General features: G+C 46.6%; 1 protein-coding gene across 5 annotated transcripts in view; it reads right to left on the minus strand.

Moving 5' to 3' along the window:
- LOC140429519 (protein prune homolog 2-like) overlaps positions 1–24,233 on the minus strand; it is a 725,367-nt gene that overhangs the window by 207,953 nt on the left and 493,181 nt on the right. For all 5 annotated transcript variants that reach the window (XM_072516619.1, XM_072516617.1, XM_072516616.1 and 2 more), the window contains 2 exons: positions 8,281–8,439; positions 599–6,672 (listed from right to left, as the gene is read on the minus strand). In XM_072516619.1, coding sequence (XP_072372720.1) covers positions 599–6,672; positions 8,281–8,439 — 6,233 coding nt within the window. The remainder of the gene's footprint in view (positions 1–598; positions 6,673–8,280; positions 8,440–24,233) is intronic.

Consider the following 24,233-nt stretch of genomic DNA (forward strand, 5'->3'; position numbering starts at 1 on the left):
CAGTGCCTCAGCCAACTTAATTAGATCATCTGCACATAGAGTTTTCCCTTTGTCCTACTGTAGATGGAAAGGCTGAATGCATAGTGCAACCCCAGCAATGACAGTGGACAATAATTTTCATTGATCGTCTCCTGTTATAAATATTGAAATAACACTTCAACACAGAATGTGCAAGAGCCATCTAAGCAATGAGAAAATTGTATGAGGAAGACAAGAAGATGAGGGAACAAAAATGTGGAATTATTATGGGTCATGGGCCAAGATCATCACACAAACCTAAATTGTGTTGGTGAAAAATGCTCTATATGAGTACAATTTCTACATTTTAACATTTAGCTTCAGGGTCAATTTACTTTCATTCACCAAGCTTTGGCTGCCAAAGTATGGTTCTCAAATTTGTTAACTACTTCTTAATCTTTTGAAATTAATTTTGAATTGCATCAATTACATTTACATAATACCTCATAATTGTCATTTTATTTATTGAAAATGTAAAACTATTTAATTCAAAAGTACTAATTTCCAACCGTTATAATATACAGTACGGTTATGTTGGTATATATAAAAGTTAAAAGTCTTTGAATTTGAAAGAACTTACCTTACTTGAGTTGCATCTCTCTTTTCAGTTAAAATAATCTCTTCCCTCCTTAATTCATTTTCCATCAAAGCACAACATTCAGTAGCAAATGGTTCTGGAGAAACTTGTTCTGCCACCATTCCACCTTCTCTTAAATCTTCATGTGAAATCTTGGCTTCCCTCACGGAGAACTGTGACGCAGTGCTCTCAGTTTCACTGTTGCTTAGCTCATCTATAGATACAGTTCTATTTGAATTCATTGTTCCATTTATTTCTGAAGACATATGACACATGACATCATACTCAGTCTTATATTCTTCAGATTTATCTGAACTGGTTTCATTAAATGGAGGACTTGCTGTCTTTAGCTCTTTAGTCGAATACTCTGCACCAATTTCATTCATTTCTGCCCTACTAGAACTTTCCTCAGGTGAGGTGTCCAAGAGTTCATCCCCTGCTTTTATGCTCTGTTGATCTCTAGTGGTTTTCTCATCTAAATGTACTTCCCCTTGATATTGGTCATTATTGTCCCCAAGCTGGTCATTAGTGGTTTTGTATGCAGGAGAGTCATTGGAAAATCTCTCATTAGTTTTATTTCCACTGACCTCTGGTTGAATTGTAACTGAAGGAAATGTTGAAAAAAAATCTTCTTGAAAATCTGTTTTTATAATGGTTAGGTTCACATCTTCTACTACTAAACTTTTAGATTCTTGCCTAACTGACATTTCTTCACAAGGCCTTTTGCTTCCAGATACAATGATGTAGTCCATTTCTTCTGTACTACAGTCCTTATCTGATGCTACCCTGATGTTATTGCTACCAAATTCATTTGAGTTCACCGTGATCTGACATTTACCCACATATTCACCTTCTGGTGAACTGTTACCAATTTCAACAGAGGAAACAGGATTGCTGAGTGAAGAAACCAAGGGACTGTACTGATTATCAAATGTATGCTCCAAATGGGGATCGCTGCTTTTGTTACAGGGCTCTGACAGTTGGTCTGCAATTTCCACACTTAATTCTCTTCCTACAGTCTCTTTGTGCATCTCTGTTGCAGCAATACTCTCTGAAACGGAAACAGGAGAAAATCCTTCACCAATTATACTACCATCCTGGGGACTAAAGTCTTCCCAAAAGTCTGATTTTGGGATACTGGAAGATAAGCTACAGGATGTCACATTGCTGTTACTGCTGCTATCTGTATTTTCAAATGAAACCCACACATTTTCCACAGCGTTATGTATTACATGCTCAGTTTCTGTATTTCTTTGGTTTGATACATCAGTGTTAGAGAGTCCCACAGTACCATCTGCTGGTGAAAATATATTTCTCTCTTCAATAACCTTGATCGAAGTTTTTGGCGGGTCTGAGTGTCTTACAGATTCACAAGCGTCATGAAATGAAACAGGTCCTACATTTTTATGGACAAATTCTGTCTTGTCTTTAAATGTGGCTGATTTAGTTTCTCTATTACAACCTTCACCTTCAGGACCAGTCGGCCTGGGTCCCTCACCACTAACTATAGGAGTTTCTTGTGTTGTGGCAAACTCATCCTTCCTGGTTTTGGAAGCACTGATGTTTGCAGATGAAATTTCATCACTCAAAAGAGTGGCCTCTGTTTCGGCCAGGGGAAAATCTCTCAGTGGTTCCATATGCAAAATATTTTCTTCTGATACAGAGAAGTATTCCATCACTTCTGAATTATGTGAAGCAACTATCTGATTATCCAAGCTGTCGTCAGATGTAGTAGAAATAAAATAGTCACCCACAGATCCAGATTTTGAAAAAAGGCTTTCATTTATCCCATCATTTGCAGTGTGTGAATTATTGTCTCGGTGTAAATTTGAAGGTTTCTCTTTTGAAACACTGCCTTCTTGTTCTTTCCCGAGAAATAACAAAGTTAAGCTCCTGTCCTCCAGAGTCACAGGTACCATCTTATCATTTTCCGTTGTGTACAAAATATTGTTTTCAGGACCCGAGCCTTGAAACTGCTTAGTTTCTGCCAATGAAATATCATTTACACCAGATAATACATTATCCAGCTTAAAAGAAATCTCTTCCACTGGGTTCCAGGGATCTAGGTGTTCGAAATTTGCTTGGTCAGCTGGATGGTCTCTATGTCCTGTAAATTCAGGATTTTCTAAATCATAATAGTTTATTTCCTCTTTATATTTATCCTGTGAATCTGGACCTTTTGTGATTGATTCAGTAACTCTTCCCTCTAATTGAATCCAAGCATCAGGTCCACCAGAAATTTGTTGTTCATCTTCTTGTACAGATTCAAACGTAACATTATTTAATTCAGTCAACTCTTTATCTTTATCAAATGTTTGTTCTGCTGTAATAAAATTTTGGCCTGATTCAAAGCAAATGTCTGCATGTTTTGATTCCTTTACGTTGTCTAATTGTACTAAACGAAACTCTGTATCCACAGCAACTACATGTGAATGGCTTGCTTGTTGCGCCAATTCAATATGCACACTTTCATATGGATTAAAAAGACCTCGTTCAGCCAATTCACGTGAAGCAACATTGTCTGACACTGAAAGGCAAGACTGCCATCGAGCTGCATCCATTATATCAGGCCGTTTGACCGTATATTCAGCAGTTTTTTCTTCTGAGTCAATCCACATATCTGGATTTCCAGGATCTTGCTTTTCTGCCTCAACAGATTCACTCCATCTATCAGGGCTATTTGAGGCCGAGTGCCTTGAATCTGATTCACAGTCATTCAAAATATCAGGATTTACAGCAGTTGAATCAAAAAACAAGTGATCCGATTTAACCCAAACATCAGGATTTGTTGAAGAAATCTGATATGTATCTTGGTGATAGTCATTCACGATATCAGGAACGTTTCTACCTGGTTCAACTACCTCATGTTCAAATCCACTGTTGGCATCATTGCGAGTGGAAAGCAACTCAGGAAATTCAGATGCAGGGTCTATCCCAGTTTCAGGTATTTCTGCACAAAAATGGTAATTCTCACCTTCTGCAGGTTTGTTAGATTGTATTGCACTTGGTCGCTCTTGTTCAAGTTTTTTTGAAAGATGAAGGTCAGTAGTTGGCTGGATAAACTCATAGTCAGAATCATCGTATTGATCAAAATTCTTCATGCCTTGCAATGTACCCTCTTCCAAAGGATGATTGCATTTATTAATGGCTGTCAAATGATCTTGTGGCATTTCAGAAGCTAACAAGTGCTGTTCACCTTCACAATGTGTATCAAGAAGGTTGGATACTGACTGTTCCGCTTTTTGTGTAGATGCTTTCCAATTTTCTTCAAAGTCAGAATAGGAAAATTCCTCTTCATCTTTTCTCTGTAAATCTGAATTTTTGGTAGTCAGTTCAGAAACTCCTTGTTGCAACTGATTCCACATCTGGGGACTTGAAGAAGATTGTTGGTGATCTGTTTCTACCAATTCAAACTCAACAGATCTGGAGAATTTATCAATTTCATGCTCTGGTAATCTGTCTTCCATTTCATAATCATGGCATAAGTTAGGGTGGTTTGCATTTGGTTGACTGATCTGTATTTGATCAAACCAGAATTCTTGGTTTGTGAATGTGGACTCTTGATTATCTTGTTCAAAAACTTTCCATGGATGATCAATTTCTGTGGAAGGCTGGCTGCTCTCTCGTCCATTTTTATTCTCTATGTATGGATTTTCAGTTGTAGAATATCTAGTTCTCTGGTCTGAACTTTTCACTTTATCTACAGATTCTGCACTTTGTTGACTGGTCTTCTCAATATATTTACCACTTTCCTCTAGACTTTCAGAAGATAAGTGGCTGCTATATTCAAATTCATTCCACATATCAGAAGCATTTGGAGATGCTTGTTTGCATTCCTCTGTGTTTGGTGACATTGCAGTTTCACATTCTGCCTGGCTGTGGCTAATTTTAGCTTGCTGTAGTTCCTGAACATGTTCAATGTTTGGAATATTAGTTTCAAACACTGACTGAGTAACATCCTGCTCAGATTCACTTTTCACCTTTCCTTGATTATTAATACTATCTATTTGTCTGCTCAGTAGATTTGGATTTGTCAATGGTAAGTGTTTGGGATCATCTTGAGAAATAGACCATGCTTCAAAGTTTTTCGTCTGTAAATGTTCATCCCATAAATCTGTGTTATCATTGGCTAACTGCCGTCTTCCCTTTTCAGGGCTAAACTCCAGGCCATATTCATGTGCAGTTATTTGGAAGTCTTTTGTGATCCCTATTTTTCCACTTTCAGAAGTTGGGCTGCTGGGTTCCTGATCAAATGTAGTCCATGCGCCTAAAATGTCATTAGTTGACTGGGTTTCAATTGTTGGTTCATTCCCCATATCTGAAGTTGCAGCAATTGGCAAATTAACTTCCTGTTCAGATTTCCTTAGGACTGTAGGGATTTGTGATGAAGATGGATCAGTATCCTGGATAAACTCGGCATCTGGATTTTCAGTGTTTGGTTGTTGGATTTTACATTCAGAATCCTTTGATATCTCTGAGTGGTTTCCAATTGGTCTTATAGCTTCATGTATAGGTTCACCCCAAATAAATGGATTTTCTACAGCAGATGTACATTGTTTCTGTTCAGAACTTGTATCTGAACTATCTGCACATTGCTGTTTGCCCTCTTCTCTTGGTAATTTTGTAATGTTGAGGGATTCGTAAAACGGATCAAAATTATTGAAACCAGGCACATTTGCTTCTTTCACAGCTACGTTCCAGGTATCAAGGTAGGGATCAACTGAGATCAGCTGACTTTTGTCCAGTTCATCATATACGTCTGGGTTAGCAGAGGGTGTTTGGAAAATGGTTTGTTTAGATGTACTCCATGGATCATCAATATTTCTCACATCTGATTGCTTCGACTGGTTATCAATTTCATTCCAAATATCGCAATGCGTGAAATCAGATTGACTGAACTCCTGATCAAAATCTGCACAAAAATCAGAAGATTGCACAATTACATTTAGTTCTTTATGGTTTTCATTCCAGACATCAATTGTGCTTGACGCAGGCTGCTTAAGACCTACATCAAGTTCATTCTGTTGTTGACTATACTTAGAATCTGACAGATCAGAGTCAACAATAACCATTTCATTGACTTTTTCTATCACATCTTCTGCAAAAATATTATGAGATCCTTCATCCAGAGGTGAACCTTCAACAAGGCTGTTCATGGGTGTTGGGGGCACCTTCTTATCTTCAATTTGTGCTCCAATGACATCATTGGGAAGATTTTGAGAAGTTAAAGAAATATCAGCCACATGGGATCGATCAATTTGTTGCAGCGTTTGATCTTTTTCTAATTTATCCCTAGCATTTTCTTCTTGGTAAACATGAACATCCTCTACCTTTACCAGGTTATTTACAGGACTGGCTTCCTCTGATATGACAGTTTCCATGATATAACTTTTTGGAGGTGCAGAGTCTAATTTTGGCAAACTAGCAAGTATCAAAAACTCTTCACTTTCTCCTGCAATGATATCTTTAGTGTTATTGCAACTTGATGGATCAAGGACAGACAAATCAAAATTTTCATTCACATTCACAACTGCTGGGACCATTTCCTCTGCTGATTCAGCTTCAGGTAGGGAGCTAAACAGATCAAATCCATGTACAGTGCTGGAGGGCGGTACTACTGCTTCTCGAATTGGGCTTTCATCACTGAGAAAAACAGAGCTTTCTTTAGAAGAGCGATTGCTTCGGATAGTAGCTAATCCACTGTCTGGACTCATTAGGTCCAAATTTCCATCACCATGGGCCTGTAAGGAGGAGTTCAAATTTTGAGAATTTTCCAACAAGTTATCACCAATATATTCAGTATTCTGGGAATCCACATCAGGACCAGATAAGTCTAGAACACCCGATGATCCTTCTGAAACTGGAGCACTTCCATTGACAGCTTCAGTGGAGGAAGTTCTCCTGTTCATCACCATTCCTTGTGGTCGTCTATGGATACAGTCTTTTATTAGTGGCAGTATCTGCTTGCAAGAAACTGTGGAGCTCCCTTGTTGATATGCTCTGATTTCCTGAAACCCATATTCGATGGGCACTAGCTGGAGACATGGATTCTGACATTCTTCTAAGGTATTACATATCTGTCAAATAATGAAAATATGAGTGAGTACTTTTATTTCAGCAAATGTAACTATTATGAATCCTACCACCGCAAAAACAAATCAATAGTCTTTGTTAAACAATCACTAGTGGCATAAAAAAGTCACTACACGATATTTCTGTTTTCTGGAACTTAAAGTTATGTTTTGCTATTTAATTTATGTAATGTGTCATTTAATAATAATCTTTATTATTGCCACAAGTAGGCTTACATTAACACTGCAATGAAGCTATTGTGAAAATCCCCTAGTCGCCACACTCCGGCGCCTGTTCGGGTACACAGAGGGAGAATTCAGAATGTCCAAATTATCTAACAGCACATCTTCTGGGACTTGTGGGAGAAAACTGGAGCACCCGGAGGAAACCCACGCAGACAAGGGAAGAACGTGCAGACTCCGCACAGACAGTGACCCAATCCGGGAATCGAACCTGGAACCCAGGCACTGTGAAGCAACAGTGCTAACCACTGTGCTACCGTGCCGCCCATTTAAGTTACAAGCCAAAATCATTAAGTAAAAACATAAAAATGGAATAGCTATTCAATTTCTGATTCTCTTGAAAATTCATAGAATTTCATCATTGCTTTCATAATAATTTGAGAAGCAACATGGGCATCACGGTAGCACAAGTGGCTAACACTGTGGCTTCACAGCGCCAGGGTCCGAGGTTCGATTCCCCGCTGGGTCACTGTCTGTGTGGAGTCTGCACGTTCTCCGTGTCTGCGTGGGTTTCCTCCGGGTGCTCCGGTTTCCTCCCACAGTCCAAAGACGTGCAGGCTAGGTGGATTGGCCATGCTAAATTGCCCTTAGTGTCGAAAAAGGTTAGGAGGGGTTATTGGGTTACGGGGATAGGGTGGAAGTGAGGGCTTAAGTGGGTCCGTGTAGACTCGATGGGCCGAATGGCCTCCTTCTGCACTGTATGTTCTATGTTCTAACATATAATCTCCTGTAAAATAAAAATGGAAACAATATGATATGAATAAAATGAGTGATGCAACAGATAAAAACAATTACCATTAATACAAGGCAATCACTAGTCTCCCTGAAACAATCTTTACCACTCACTGTAATAGTGAACATTCAAAAGCAGAATTTTGGTCTTCTATATGAATAAACACAAATATTCAACAATGTCATATGAATTGGTAAAGGTATTGGTGAATTACTCGCCTCCAAATTCCCATCCCCTGATCTGCTCTTACAGTACTTACGGCGCGATTCTCCGGAAAGATTTCTAAGTGTGGTAGCAAGCAGGGACTGATACGAGCTTCCGGGAGCTCGGCCCAGCGAGGCCGGCAACACTATTGCTGTAAACTGCTATATTGGTGGAATTGGCAATAAAATATTCTTTGCGATTTCCTCGGCTCTCCAGCAGTATTAGATCTAAGCTAAGTATTATTGATGATAATATTGGATGCCAGAGTGAAAAATAACTCCATTCCCCTATGTACTTAAAATAATTAGCACAAAAACAACAACCATCTCCCCATGAAAAATACAATAGTTTCAGTTTTAAAATAGAATCCATGAAATACAAAATTGAGCAAGCATATATACTGAAATTAAGAGGTTAGCTTTTAAATAACTTACTCTGTTACATAGATCAACGTTGTCAGGATAGATAGCAACATGCCGAGTAGCTTCACCACCATCATTTTGGAAAAAAGTCATCAGGACAAGAATATCATAGCCATGCCTTCCAGTAAATATTTTTAAATCGTCGACAAGATTTGGGCGAGATAGAAAGTCCTGCAACACAGATAAACAAACAATGGCTCACATGATTTTAATTACTTTAATATTTTAAAACACTTGGGGCATTTTCAAAACTGTTATAAATGTTTAAATACTTTAAAAACTTCAAGAAATCTTTTAATAGCATGCCAGAGTTTAACCCTTGGGTAGCAGTGCCACCCGGCTCCCTGCCTACTGCACCGGCACCCCCAATCTCCAGCTTCTCTTCCTCCCTTGCCATCCCAATAGGTGGAGGGAGAAACATGCCGGGGAACCAGGGTGAAGTGGGGAGAGAGGTGCCAGGGGAAGCAGAAAAAGAGGAACCGGGGGAATAGGAACCAGCATAGGTGAAGGAAGCAATGGAAGGGGAATTGGGGACATGGGGATAAGGAGTTGGAGAGCCAATGGAATCACAAAGAATATTTTATTGCCAATTTCAACAGTTTACAGCAATAAAACATTGGATTTTATTGTTGATGTTTTCAGCTACCCCGTCAGAGAGATTTACTTTTCATTAACCTTGTTGATTGCCCCTGTGTTAATGAGCCCTAACATTTTGCATACAAATCTGTGCAAGTTGAGGGCAAATAAGCAAAATTCGAAATTCTTGAATTAAGGGTCCCTGCCACTTTAAGAATCAGAACGGCGAGACCACCCTTGGCTGCTTTGAAGTTCATTGAGGCATAAGAGTATAAGAATTGGCAAGTCATGTTGCAGCTGTATAGAACCTTAGTTAGGCCACGCTTGGAGTATAGTGTTCAATTCTGGTCGCCACACTACCAGAAGGATGTGGAGGCTTTAGAGAGGGTGCAGAAGAGATTTACCAGAATGTTGCCTGGTATGGAGGGCATAAGCTATGAGGAGCGATTGAATAAACTCGGTTTGTTCTCACTGGAACGAAGGAGGTTGAGGGGCGACCTGATAGAGGTATACAAAATTATGAGGGGCATAGACAGAGTGGATAGTCAGAGGCTTTTCCCCAGGGTAGAGGGGTCAATTACTAGGGGGCATAGGTTTAAGGTGAGAGGGGCAAGGTTTAGAGTAGATGTACGAGGCAAGTTTTTTACGCAGAGGGTAGTGGGTGCCTGGAACTCACTACCGGAGGAGGTAGTGGAAGCAGGGACGATAGGGACATTTAAGGGGCATCTTGACAAATATATGAATAGGATGGGAATAGAAGGATACGGACCCAGGAAGTGTAGAAGATTGTAGTTTAGTCGGGCAGTATGGTCGGCACGGGCTTGGAGGGCCGAAGGGCCTGTTCCTGTGCTGTACATTTCTTTGTTCTTTGTTCATACCACCACTTTTAGATTTTAGTTCAAGTCAGGGTACCAGAATTTGCAATACCTTTGTGTTCCTCAATAGCACCAAATCTGTCAGTGTTCACCGCATTGAGAAGGGAAAGGCTAACATTGCGACACTTTGAAGTGAATTCAGTGAGGTTTTAGATAACTAATACAGGTTAAGTAATTGAATTAAAAACATTAAACAGCAACATATATTCATGTAGCATGTTTAACATAATAAAATGTCTTGAGGTGCGACACAAAGCATTATGATACAAAACATGACACTGAGCCACATAATTGGCCCAGATGTTTGCGGAATCAGGGCGCATCAGGAACCCTTTAAAAATGGCTGTCCACCCCTATTCCTTTTCCAGTGATTTTGGTCGGTATGGGATAAGGGTGGAGTAGCCTGCCTGCATGCAGCACTCTCACCCATACCAGCTCCATTCTAGGGGTGGGTAGTTTAACACCACCCCCACATAATTTTAGAGGAGCCAGGTCCCTTCAGTAAGTAGACGGAGTTCACTGCCCCTCAGAGGATGCAATGAACGATGGGAAACCCCCAGTTCTAAGTAGGTTTAATCACTTTCACGAGACCCATGGGGACACTTCAATTGATCTTCGAATGGGATTCATGGAATATGAGCTCCCTCACTAGTGGCCGCCTAATAAAAGCTGGCCCGGACTGGGACTGGCGTGATCAGGCATCCCAGTTGGGACCTATGAACTGTAAGCCGTGTTAAGGCCTTTAATTTGTGTTGGTTCATTAAATACTGTTTGACTTACATTCTCCTGCCTTCTGAGCTTTTATAGAGGGGAAGAAAAAAAAGAAGTGCCTGCTTCTGGAATTCTTTCACTTGCAGGCTTCGAAATAGAAAAAAATGATTTTTCAGTTTCAATAATTAGATGATATATTCTAAATTAGATGTGTTTTTACTGCATTGATTGACTATAGTGTTGTGTCTGGCAAAGGCAATATGATTATTACATTGATCAGCATTGTATATGTGTTGAGATGCATTAGAATACTTCTCCCAATTCAGAACAGAAGGAAACTGCTTGTGACCTCTAGAATTTAATTCACTTCAGATTATTACACTAAAGTTCCTCCAAAATGGAACAAATAACTCTTCAGAAGCTTTCACTAAGAGGGAATAAAGCCCCCACCTGCTCCTGGCTGTCTTGATTTACAGGATATCTGCTGTAGCTCAGGAAAAAGACCACCTGGTCTTTCAGTTTTAATAGACAGATTTGTTTACATTTCTAGTTTTTTTAATTCTCACCAAGCATTTACGAATGCTTTGCTAAGTCTCAAAAGGTCTAGAACCACTTATCTCAGTAGAGGGCTGTGTTCACATTTGATTGGCAGCTCTAAGCGGTTATTAAAGGATTACCTGTCTTTTTTTGTGATTAGTGATTTGAATGTTCATTTGTTTTTACAACAATTGACCATGTGAGGGGATTTACATATGTTAAATTTGACTGATGAGTAAGAGTGTATCTTTGCATTTCAGGATGATCCTGAAAGAGTGAGCACTTTAAGCAAAGAATGGTGCGTTTTGTGCTCAAGTCAGATCTGGCAGTGGATGGCAAAATCAGGGGCGTCATTCTCCGACCCCCCAGCGGGTCGGAGAATGGCCGTTGGCCGCCGTGAATCCCGCCCCCGCCGGTTGCCGAAGTCTCCGGTACCGGAGATTGGGCGGGGGTGGGAATCGGGGTGCGCCGGTTGGCGGGCCCCCCCGCTGGATTCTCCGGCCCGGATGGGCCGAAGTCCCGCCGATAAATTGCCTGTCCCGCCGGCGTAAATTAGAGTACCTATTTACCGGCAGGACAAGGCGGCGTGGACGGGCTCCGGGGTCCTGGGGGGGGTGCGATCTGACCCCGGGGGGGTGCCCCCACGGTGGCCTGGCCCGCGACCGGGGCCCACCGATCCGCGGGCGGGCCTGTGCCGTGGGGGCACTCTTTCCCTTCCGCCTCCGCAGCAGTCTCCACCATGGCGGAGGCGGAAGAGACTCTCCCCACTGCGCATGCACGGGAAACTGTCAGCGGCCGCTGACGCTCCCGCGCATGCGCCGCCCCAACATGTCATTTCCGCACCAGCTGGCGGGGCAACAAAGGCAGTTTCCGCCAGCTGGCGGGGGGGAAATCCCTCCGGCGCCGGCCTAGCCCCTCAATGTTGGGGCTCGGCCCCCAAAGATGCGGAGCATTCCGCACCTTTGGGGCGGCGCGATGCCCGTCTGATTGGCGCCGTTTTGGGCGCCAGTCGGCGGACATCGCGCCGTTTGGGGAGAATTTCGCCCCAGTTGTCAGCAATAGGCTTTCAACCTATATAATCTTGAACCTAATGGAGTGGAGATGAGGGTCATACCAGCGGGAACAGCTAAGGTGAATGAGAATGATGGTTTTATTGGGAGTCAGGGCATGAAAGATGTTGAGATGGTTGAGCAAATCAGCAGCTATAGAAATGTTGTGCTGAACTAAAGGCCAAAGACTAGACAGTTGGGATATTGAAAGTGCAATTGCAAGTGAATTGAAGGATAACATTTTCCAGTGGGGCTAGAAGGAGGTAGGGTTGGGACATGGAAGGGGTATATAGGTTGAGTGTGATCAGGCATAGCCATACTACAATCAATATGCTAGGACATGCAAGACCACATGAGATGACAAGTTCAAGAGGCTTGCTCTAGATATAAGTCGGGGAATAAAATACTGCATGTATTCACTGTTTATGAAGTATGTGCATGGACTGTTTTGTCTCTATCTTTATTTGATCCATTTTCTTCCTATCTTGAAAATGGTATTATGTACTGGTACAGTTTGACTGGCAGTGACACCCTTCCAATATCTCCCCTAAGTAGTATTTTTCATATGATCCTATACAGCGAAAGTTGGCAGTCTATTTGACCGCACACATTAATTCAGCTAAACCAGGGTGGCACAGTGGTTAGCACTGCTGCCTCATGGTGCTGAGAACCCGGGTTCGAATCTGGCCCCAGGTCACGATCCGTGTGGAGTTTTCACATTCTCCCCGTGTCTGTGTGGGGAAGGTGGATTGGTCATGCTAAATTGCCCCTTAATTGGAAAAACTAAAAATTCAGCTAAACCCAATCTTCCTCTCACCACTTGCCCATGTGCTTCCGTTGAATCAGAAACAGGAGCAAAATCTATAACAAATTTAAATCAAAAAGTACTGAATATGAAATACTTCAGTATTAATAAAAGGGCGGGATACCCATATTCAATACATCAATGGAAATGGATATGCGAATAATAAGCAGGGTTGTGTGGGACATGATATGGATAGCAATACTTTGGCTTAACTAACATATCAAGGATGAAACGTGAGAGAATGGAAGAAAAACTGAATAGTACAGGAAAGGGAGGGGCATTGGTTTGGAAATGGCCTGTTTTACATTGAATCATTCAAGTGAATCTTTTACTTGCACCTGAGACAGCAGATCGGGTATTGGTTTCAATACCTCAATTGAAAGATGGCAGTTCTGACAGTGCAGCACTCACTCAGTACTGCAGGATTTGTGAGCATAGATTTGTTAGTTACATTTCTGGTGTGGGACTTGACCCCACAACCTTCTGAGGAAATAGCGCTGCCATATGCCTCAGCCAATGTCGGCATGGATGAGGGTTTCAATGTCGGATAAGCTGAGTTAGGAGCAGAAGTGGAAGATGTACTGAGGTACAAGTAGCTAGTCTTTGAGATAGAGACAAGTACCAGATACAAGTATCACAATCAGAATAAAAGCAAAGTACTGCAGATGCTGAAATAAAAACAGAAAATGCTGGAAAAACTCAGGTCTGACAACAACTGTGGAGAGAGAGAAACAGTTGGTGTTTCAAGATGACTCTTCTTCAGAGATGATTATTTATCATAATCAGAAGTTCAACTCGGTGTGTCAAATAGGGGGCATGATTTTCCCACCACTTGCACCTGGCACCGATCCTGTTGCACAAGGTTTCCATTACGGAAGAAGACCATAAGCGTTTTGTGCCGAGAAACCCAACCCTTTACACCCGGTGCAACCGAGATCATTTAAATAAACCCATGAGGTTCATTTAAATATGCGCAGCCCGTTTGAGGTTGCATTCACCTGACTCCCGGTCGTCACCGGCGAGGCCTTGCTCCGGATTAGTACTGATCACCCTTGAGACCAGGCGTGAAGGCCATGCCTGTGGACTCGGAGGGAATTGGAGCCTCCCGCCCATCCAGTGATTGATGACATGTCAGGGCTGTGTCTCTGGCACCAGACAGTGCCAACATGGGGGTGCCAGATTGGGACTACCAGGATGTCAGGGGCAGTGCCTGGGTGCCAGGTTGGCACTGCCAAAGGGCGATGCTTGGGACCTTGCCCATGAAAGGAGTGGTATGAAGGGTGGGGTTTGAAGGGAGGGGTTTGAAGGGGACCGTCAGAGACCCAATTGCAGGGGGGGTGGAGGAGTGAGCGGTAGTGGGGGGGGCATGATGACCTGGTGCCCATGGGGGTGTCTGAGTGTGGGATGGGGTCACCCTCATGCCTGGGTCATGGTGATGGGGGGTGGAGGGGGGGGGGGGGGGTAGGTTGCCCTTCCAGGGTTGAGGGTTGGTGGATGTTGCCCATGTCTGTGGTGGGGCGGTTGCAATGTCTGTCAGTGGGTGGTTTGAAGAACGCTCAATCTCACTTTGCGATCAGGGCACCTTTAAAAACGGTGCCCCAATCTCGGAGGTACCAGTCTTGCCAACATCTTTGGTACCCACTGCAGAAAAGTTTCTATGGGCGCGATTTAATGGTTATGTTGTGCTTAAGCGAGGGAGCAACAAGGCCATTCAATCACGGGAGAGGCCAAAATCGAGAAGTGCGCTTGGTGGCGATTGGTTTGCGATCTAACCGGCCCACTCCCGTTTGCGAATTCAGGATCCTGCCATAGCGTGGCGAGAAACCAATAAACACGACTTAAGCCCAATCTCCATACAATTAATGGGAGCAACCCACTATAAAACAGCCGCGACCCCCTATCTAACAGCCTCCTGTGCTTTCGCGCCTCCCCAGCATGTGGTCATGCGGGCGCCGATTAGTACTCCATTTTAAAAAGGTGGCGGAAGGGTGCTGCAGGGACCAGAGCTGCCACCAGGGGCACTGACGTTGCTGCCCTGGTGCTCAGAGGGGAGTGGATGAGCCCCCAAGAGGGTCAGCCTCGATGAGGGTGGGCCGCCGTCGGTGGGGGTATGGGGGAAGGGGTTGCGGAGCAAGGGGGAGGGGTGGCGGGGCAAGGGGGGATGGCCACCATGGCCTTGGCTGGGAGGGGGGGTGGTGGAGGAGATTGGAGATGGATGTTTCAGCGGCCGCAGTTCACCATGTTAACCCCAGGACCGTGTGGTCCCGTTCCAGGGCAACTTCAGCACCAGCCACCCTGCCCCACCAACCACCCATGACCCCCACAGAGCGTGCAGGCTTCTGGCCATGTGACTGAAGGCTCTTGCTAATTGGGAATGGGCAATCATAGTTAGTGAGCACTTCACAGCTCACAGGTGGATCCCCATAGGCGTGGGTAGACGTGCCATGTAGCATAAGGGAGTTATTGCCAAGCACCCCAATCACACCTTGATGCCTGGACACTGTGCCTGAACACTGCAGGAGGCAACACCACGGATGCAAAGGCCAATATCTGAGCACCCAGGGGCTGGGCCCCTGCACCGGGGACATTTCCGAGAGCAGAGGGTGGGTATGTGCACCGGGAAGGGGATCCGTGCCCAGTCCAGGCAATGTTAGTGCGGGTGTCTGGGTACAGCATGTGGGGTCCGGTAAGCAGGGCCCCCCACTGCGGTGGGGGGGTATTTGGGCAGGAGGTGTCGGATGGCATGGGGAGGGCAGAAGCGATGGGGACATGAAGGGTCCCAGGGCGGAAGACACTACTGGTTGTAAGTCTCAGATCCTCTCCCAATTCCTTATAGATATTACACGCAGTGGAAGATAACTTGGACTGCGGAAGCTTCCCAGGGAGTGTGCATGAGAGTTACATCTTGGGGCAGTCGGACATCCCCGGCCTCTTCGAGGACCACCCCTGAATGGCTGGCTGGCTCTTGCAGGATAAAGGTTACCAGTTGAGGACCTGGCTAATGACGCCAGTTGACAAATGCCGAAACCCGATACAACAGGATGCATGCAGCCACCCGATCTTTCAGTGAGTGGTGCATTGGACTCCTCAAGTTGCAGTTCCGATGCCTCGACCACTCTAGTGGTGCACTGTAGTACACCCTCCAGAGGGTCGCCCACTTTATGGTGGTCCGCTGTGTCCTCCACAGTCTGGCACAGCAGCAGTGTGAAGCGTTGGAAGTGGAAGGGGAGGAACATGTGTCCACTTTGAATGAGGACAAGGAGGCACCGGACCAAGAGGGGCTTGAGGACGATCCCCGGGAGGACCCACAAGAACAGCCAGTGGATGGAGGACGGGTGAGGGTCCAGCAAGCCCGGAGGGCCAGAGAGACCCTCATCCTTGATGGTTTCACATAGGACGAGATCTCATCTATTTTCCCCCCCCTTCCTCAACCCTCAGCCTTCCCCCAGCCTGTCCTACCCTCACAAGGCCTGGGGGGGGGGGGTGATGATAACCAGCTGAGCGCTGGTGCTCCTCAATCTATGCCATAGTCTGGAGGCACTGGGGTCACCTTGTCCCACGTGCTGTCTCTGAGTCGAGCCGTTGTCAAAGGGATGGATTTCGGAGGAGCTGGTGGGCACCGTTGCCACTCTGCGGTGTGGCTCCGGGTAGTCACCCAGCACCTGTTCACCTGGTTGGTGCCCATAGGGCCCTAGGGGTTCACCTCAGGGCGGAGAGGCAGCTGGATTGAGCACCAGCTGCCCCTGCGTCATTTGGCTCTGTCAGCTCCCCAATGTCTCCATTGTCAATGGCCTCGCCGATGATCCCCTGTGACTGGGACATGCAATGCCCGACTGGGACAAGCCAAGTCCTTACTTTTCCATGAAGAATGTAGTTAATATGGAGTGCGATCGAACGGCCTTGTTGCGCCCAACCCGATGACATGGCGAGGCTGTGCAACTCGCTCAGGACACCACAATCTGGATCTCGCCCTCGCTGGGCGAAATTCAGATTAACATATTTAAGTGAGTCATTTTGCTCATTTAAACATGTTGTGGGGGGTGAGGTGGGGGGGTGGCTCCCAGGTAGTAGGGCTCTGGGCAGGACGGTACCCTGGCACTCCCGCTGCCACCCAGGCATCCTGAGAGTGCCATCCGCCATTTAAAAATGGTGCCCTGGTCTCTTCCAACACTGGTGAGCTGAACTCGTCATTTCAGGATGTGAGGTAAATGCGGCCTTGGCGGGGCCTTCCCAACCGAGACCAGAAAAAAAACCCAGAGGCCCGTTTGATAGCAGGATCATTCTTGGCACTACAGGCGCTGAGAAAGACCCAGCTAAACATGCCAAAAACAGGACTCTGTTTTTTGCATGTAAAATCATGCCCACTAATTTCAATTCAAATGGCCCAGTGGTGAACTCTTTAATTATGACTCACCTTTGGCTTATTAATGCAACATTGGAAAGTGTGAATGATGCAAGATGTGGGGCGCGATTCTCTGCTCCCACGCCGTTTCAGAGAATCGCCTGGGTCGCCATATTTTCCCGCGACGCCGGTCCGATGCCCTCCCGCGATTCACGGAAGCGGAGAGATCGGCACAATTGCGTTTGCGCAGTCCAGTGAATCACCCGAGACAGCCAAAATGGCGATTCACCGGTACCCCCGCGATTCTAAGTGCCGGATGGGCCGAGCGGCCAGTCCAAAGCGACGGGTTCCCCCTGGCGCTGTCCACACCTGGTCGCTGCCGGCGGGAACAGTGCGGGAACGCTGTGGAGGGGGGGAGGGGCGGCCTGCGGGGGAGGGAGGGGGGATCCTGCACCGGGGGGGGCCTCAAATGGGGTCTGGCCCGCGATCGGTGCCCACCGATCATCGGGCCGGCCTCTCTGAAGGAGGACCTCCTTTCTTCCGTGGACCCGGGGAGGACGGCAACCACACATGCGCGGGTTGGCGCCGGCCAACACGCGCATGCGTGGGTGACGCCAGTTATGCGGTGCTGGCTGCATCGTGTATGCAGCGCCGCCTTTACGCGGCGCCAAGGCCTGGCCCACGTAAATGACCCGGCGCCGCTCCTAGCTCATTTTCGGGCCCTGAATCGGTCGGGACAGGGGCCGTTTCACGCGTCGTGAACCTCGACGGCATTCACAACGGCGTGAAAACTCTGTCTCCATTTCAGAGAATCGCGCCTGTGGAGTTTAGCATAACTTTATTATTAACTTCTCCTTTATATTTTACTGCAGGCCCGATCATATTTACATGGACAGACTCAATATCCCATAATCACTTCTTGTGGAAAATCACAGAACTAGCAGCAATTGACAAGTAGGTCGGGCAGAACACCCACTACATTTCCATCCAAAAACTGATATTGGCAATGAGGAAATAAAATCCAGGTTTTTTATTTTATAGAAACCAATCAAAAAATATATGGCTCTGGTCAGAAATCTTTGATACCTTTTTAAATAAAATATATTCAAGATATGCATTGCTCCTCACTTCACCAATTCTGCCTCCATCCACCCACAGACCATACCCTCTGACTTATCAAGGGCACGTCTTATAATGAAGAGACAGAGAGATAGACTTACTGATACGAGATGTACAATTGAACTGTGAAATTTGTGTCACGATCTTGTTGTAATTCAATTTACTAACTGATCCAGCAATTTATTTTTACATTCCTTCGTGATCTAATCTGCAAAGTGTGGGCATTGATTTTTGCATTTGTCTCACTGATTTTTGCATTGATTTACATTGTTAAAGTCACATTGCTACAATTCTCATGCGCTTAAAGGCTATTCACTTAAGGGGTATTACTATATTAATCGGTGAAGGCTCTCCCTATGACCCATCATTCATTGGTCATTTCCATCTGTTCATTCAGTGCTTTGGGAATGGTGCTCATTATCGTGTAGATCTTAGTACTTAACATTTCAGGAGTAAATCAAAGTATAAAATCTTATCTTCATTGTAGTTTATACCTGAAAGCGTTCATTGTTTTTTGGGAACAAATCTAAGAATTGGTTTGATAGCTGGTAATTGTTACTAACCACAGTGAAATTAAAGTTCTCCATGCTCCCTACATTTCAACATATCGGAGACAAACGGTTAAATCTGAGCAATTTATTAGCAGATAGAAAGAAAAAATGCGTATAAACCAACTTAATGCATGAATCTATGCTTCTATCATATCATGCACTGCACAAGAGGATAAATTAGTCAAAAAACCATTTCCTTTATATTACATATTCAGAGCAGGAGTTGTCAGCTAGACTTCCTGCTATGTCCATGTTCAGCTGATTTTTACAGTGGTAATTTATGACTTCTGCTGCATATAATGACACACTGGATAATAATAGAATGGCGAATTTTAATTACAGTATGCAAATCAGTCAGGCAAAAAATAACCAGCCCATTTTCTAATGAAGAAAGACAATTAAATATGACAGGCCTTTAGAATGGGAGTGATCTGTTTGTATTGAACTGTGATATAAAGCATATTAAAATTGAACACCAACTCAACTAGGAATGTAGGATAAAGAAAAACAAAAAGATTGACAGGGAAAAAAATAATTATAAGCTAATTTTAAACTTACGAAGTGTGTTTAACATCAGTATTTCAATTTTATTAGTTGAGCAGAACCTTATTAAGGCATTGGAGGTCTTGCTTGCTGGCTGGAGAGATTCTTTTCAGCAAGGGCCACTGAACGACAAGCCAAGCAGTCAATGGCAAGGCCAGCTCTTCCCCTGGAATCAAGGCCCTGGGGTAGAAGTCTCGCTAACTGAAAGCTATTGGTAACTCTTGTGCTCAGTAGCACCAATTGGGAGGCTGTGGCTGCATTTGGAAGGACAGACACCTGAATCCCAGGATCACTGAACGACTCAGGCCAAAAGCAAGTAATGTGGGGATGGTGGAGGTCATGAGGGGAAGGATGTGGGGGCCAACTGCAGTGCCTTTGATCTAGGGACCTCCCACCCCCTTCATCCCCAGAGGAAACAAGCAGGTCACACAGTTTTGCCTGTTGTGCATACCGCATGGTGGCAGTGGTGGTGGGATGAGGCCCCCACTTAAGGGCCTCAACTGACAGCTGAACAGGAAGGTCGAGCAAGGGCCTTAATTCTGGTGAAGGCTGGGTCGTTCCGGTATGCCTCCAAGCTTGACACCAGCAAGAGCAGAAAATTCTGCACATGGCCTTGGAACGAACTACCATGGAGTTCAGTTATTGAGAATTAAATGATGTCCAATTATATTTTGCACACCTCCACAATTTTAATATTGGCCACTCCAGGTGGAAACTAGCTTGTTTGCCTCCCTGATTCAGTGGACCAATGCATGACATTGTGTGAGCTTGCACCCTGGAGATTAGGAAGGTATTAGTTTGGAATCCTAGTTTTCCTGAGTTGGCTGATCTCAGCCAGCATTCCAAAAGGGCTGTCCCATTAAATCTAGCCAAGGGAAGGGAAAATTCAACCAGTGGTCAATTTCTGACCCGCATTATGAACTGTCTATAAAAGACTTTTGGATGAAGACAAGATTAAACTCAAGAGTGATACCCCCATCTTGAAACAGTGTAAAAGCGTGTAATATCAAGTGGTAAGTTACAGAATGGCATGCAGTGATCTCTAGAACAATCATGGTCATGTGTCATCATTTTCAGGCGAGGACATTCACTTGAACTATTTAAATGCATGTCACATTCTCCAGTATGAGGTTAATGTAGCGGTAAAAAAATAAAATTTGTGAAATAAAAAGGACAACTGAAGCCAATGATTATTGAACTCCATCACATTGAATGTTGTACAGTAACAAAAGGCACTCGATGAATAAGAGTGGTTCTGTTATTTTCCAATAATTCTTTCTGAAAAATAAAGACAACTAAAATACTTTGTGTGGCGACTAGGGGATTTTCACAATAACTTCATTGCAGTGTTAAGGTAAGCCCCCTTGTGACACTAATAAAGATTATTATTATGTTTTTCAGTTTCAGGATGTTAAATCATAATGAAGTTAGGCTTCTTTTCTTTGCAAAAGAGATTTTCAAATAATATATTTGAGTGTTCTAGATTTACAGAAAGAATTTACGAGTATTGATTAAACAAGTTATACACTATAGTGCAAGGTTCAATTGTTCTCGGACAGGGCTCAAATAATAGAAAAAGTTAGAGGAAAGGAATCGAAGCAGTTTTCGTTTTATACCTAATTACTACAGTATTGTGAAAGAAGTTATTAGACAAGACCACTGAAGAAGACAATGTAAATATTCTCAGGAAACAAGAATTCCTGGAGAGAGAATAGATTGAGAGAGATGGTGAGAAGGCAGTGGGCGGGATTCTCCGTTGGCCGACTCCGCAATCGCAAAACACGATTGGGCGGAGAATCGGTTCCGATACCGAAATCGTGGCGGCCGACAATTTGACGTCAAATCGCGATTCTCCGTCACCTCGACAACGCGCAAATGGGGTCTGGAACGCACGTACAGTAAACACCATTTGCATTTCATTAGCGGGCCCAACCCGGTATTCTCCAGGGCCTCCCTGGTTCTCCTCCTCCGATGGGCTGAGTTCCAGCCGGCGCGGTTCGCGTGTGCTTTCTCGAGTAGTGGTGTGACATTAGCAAACACCTAATCTGCTGGGACTGTCCTAGAATTTAAGACATTTTGAGAAAACAAAACTAGCACACCCACACTCTACAGCTACCTCTTTTAGAACCCTAGGATATAGGCCCTAAGGTACTAAGGATTTGTCAGCTTTTAGTCCTTTTAATTTTCTCAAAATGATTGTGAAGACAGACACAGAGCTGGATTTTCATGTTGGAGGTGGAAATTGGGAGAAACGACTAATTCTCTTCCCCCCACCACCCGCACCTGCTTTGCAATCCCACCTTGGTCACTAAATTCTCCGTTATCGACGGAAAGTCCGCCGATCGGCGCAAAAAACGGCGCAAATACGACTTACGTCACGTCGGAAAAATGGGTCGATAGTCTCCGGCCCGAAATGGGCTAGCAGCGACGTAACGGGATCCGCGCTTGCGCAGTGGTTCACGCCGTGCAGCTTCATACGCGCTGCACGGCGTGATGGCTCATAAGGCCGCGCTGCTCCCCCCCACCCGACCGGAACACCCGACCGCAACACCCGACTGGATGGCTGGCCGTCGCTCAGCCCCGAGGTTCGAGTCACGCGATGTGGAGGCGCACCTGGACGCGGTGGAGCAGAGGAGGGACGCCCTGTATCCCGGGCACGGCCGCAGAGTTGCCCCACGCCACAGCCGGCGTCTGTGGAGGGAGGTGGCAGAGGCCGTCACCGCTGTGGCCCTGACACCACGGACAGGCACCCAATGCCACAAGAAGGTGAACGACCTAGTCAGAGCAGGCAGGGTGAGCCTCCCCATATCCCCCCCTTCCCCATATCCCCCCTCCCCATATCCCCCCCCCATATCCCCCCTCCCCATATCCCCCCTCCCCATATCCCCCCTCCCTCATATCCCCCATATCCCCCCCTCCCCCATATCCCCCCTCCCCCATATCCCCCCTCCCCCATATCCCCCTCTCCCCCATATCCCCCCCTCCCCCATATCCCCCCTCCCCCATATCCCCAAGTGAATATAGCCCTAACCTCAACCTCTGCAATGCACGCGCAACCGATGGCGTGCATTCATATACCTGCCTAACACTGTTGTCTTTTACCCCTGCCACCCCCCCCCCCCCACAGGAGAAGCGCGCACACAACAATAGGGAGCATGTGAGGACTGGAGGAGGCCCCGCTGATGAGAGGCCACTGACCGTACATGAGGAAAGGGCCCTGGAACTGGCTGGTGGACCTGAGGACCGGGAGGTTGCTGATGCAGAGGTCGGGGGCGTAGTAGCAAGTGAGCCACCGACAGCCCGTCCCCATATCCCCCCTCCCCTATATCCCCCTCCCCCGTATCACCTGATCACTGCCTGATGTCTAACCATGCATGCTTCATTGTGTATCGCAGGACCAAACGTCCAGGCACCCATTCCCGCAGATGCAGACCGCCCGCAGGATGCCCCTCGGAGACCACGGGAAACGGAGAGACCCGGACCCTCCAGCATGCGACGCCCGCAGGATGCCCCTCGGAGACCACAGGAGACGGAGAGACCCGGACCCTCCAGCATGCGACGCCCGCAGGATGCCCCTCGGAGACCACAGGAGACGGAGAGACCTGGAGCAACAGGGAGACGACACCCCCGTCACGTGCGGGAGCGACCACCCAGCGATGAGGGGGGCAGCCACAGGCCCCCGTCACATCCGAGCCAGGACACCACTACCCAGGACATCACCACCCAGGACACCCCTACCCGGGACAGCACTACCCAGGACACCCCTACCCGGGACAGCACTACCCGGGACAGCACTACCCAGGAAGACGAAATACCGGACAGTGAGTCAGAGTGGATGGGTGGAGACGAACCCCCACCCCAAAGTGCCATGGACTCAGAGTGGGACGAAGAGCACCACACAATGCCACTGCTGTCACCAACACCCTCCACCATCGCAGAAACACTCACCACGGTTGGGCACTTTAGTGATAAGGCGTCTGGTACACTCACTGGTGCGCACAACACAGCCGTCCCGGTACAGCAGGTGGAGGTAGGAGCAGCAGAGGGACCGGGCGGTCGGAGGGCAGACCAGCCCAAGCGAACATCTGCCGCCCAGATTGATCCCGGGTTCCTGCAGTTACCACACGACGCAACCACCGACCCGGAGACGAGCGAAGAGGGTGACGGGCGGCTTGCGGCGGCTGCGGTCGCAGGTGGAGGAGTCCACCCGCGTCCAGGAGCTGGGAGTGGTGCCGGTCATGCGTGCCACCCAGGCTGACACCGCACGGGTGGCGTCCGCGGTGGAGGCAATGGGTGCGACGGTGTCAGACATGGGGAACGGTTTGCGAGGCCTGGGGCCTTCCGTGCAGGCGGCGTCTGTGGCCCAGGAAATGGCTGCCCTCTCACAGGAGGCCATGAGCCAGTGCCAGCGCCAGATGGCAGAGGCGCTCAACGCCATAGCCCAGTCTCTGCAGGCCATGGCCCAGTCTCAGCAGGCCATGGCCCAGTCTCAGCAGGCCATGGCCCAGTCTCAGCAGGCCATGGACCAGTCTCTGCAGCCATCGCTGAGGGCATCGGCGCCAGTGGCCATGTGCGAGCCGGCGTCGCACTGTCACAGACAGGGTTTGCCAACCCCCTGGGCTCCATGGCTGCAAACCTGCAGACCCCTGTCGATACCAGCACGGGCCTCCAGGACTGGCAGCGCCAGATGTCGGGGGGGCGTCGGATGGCCAGTCCGTTCGCATTCCCCACCCATGTAGAGGCCTGGGGGCCATCGGGCACCCCGAGGGAGGAGGAGGTGGTGTGTTCCGTCCCGGCTCCCTCTGTAGGGGAGGTCCCGGAACACTGCGACACCTCGGACTCCCCCCTTCCGTCCCA

This window comes from Scyliorhinus torazame, chromosome 9, assembly GCF_047496885.1.
Source record: "Scyliorhinus torazame isolate Kashiwa2021f chromosome 9, sScyTor2.1, whole genome shotgun sequence".
In the NCBI taxonomy this organism is placed as follows: domain Eukaryota; kingdom Metazoa; phylum Chordata; class Chondrichthyes; order Carcharhiniformes; family Scyliorhinidae; genus Scyliorhinus; species Scyliorhinus torazame.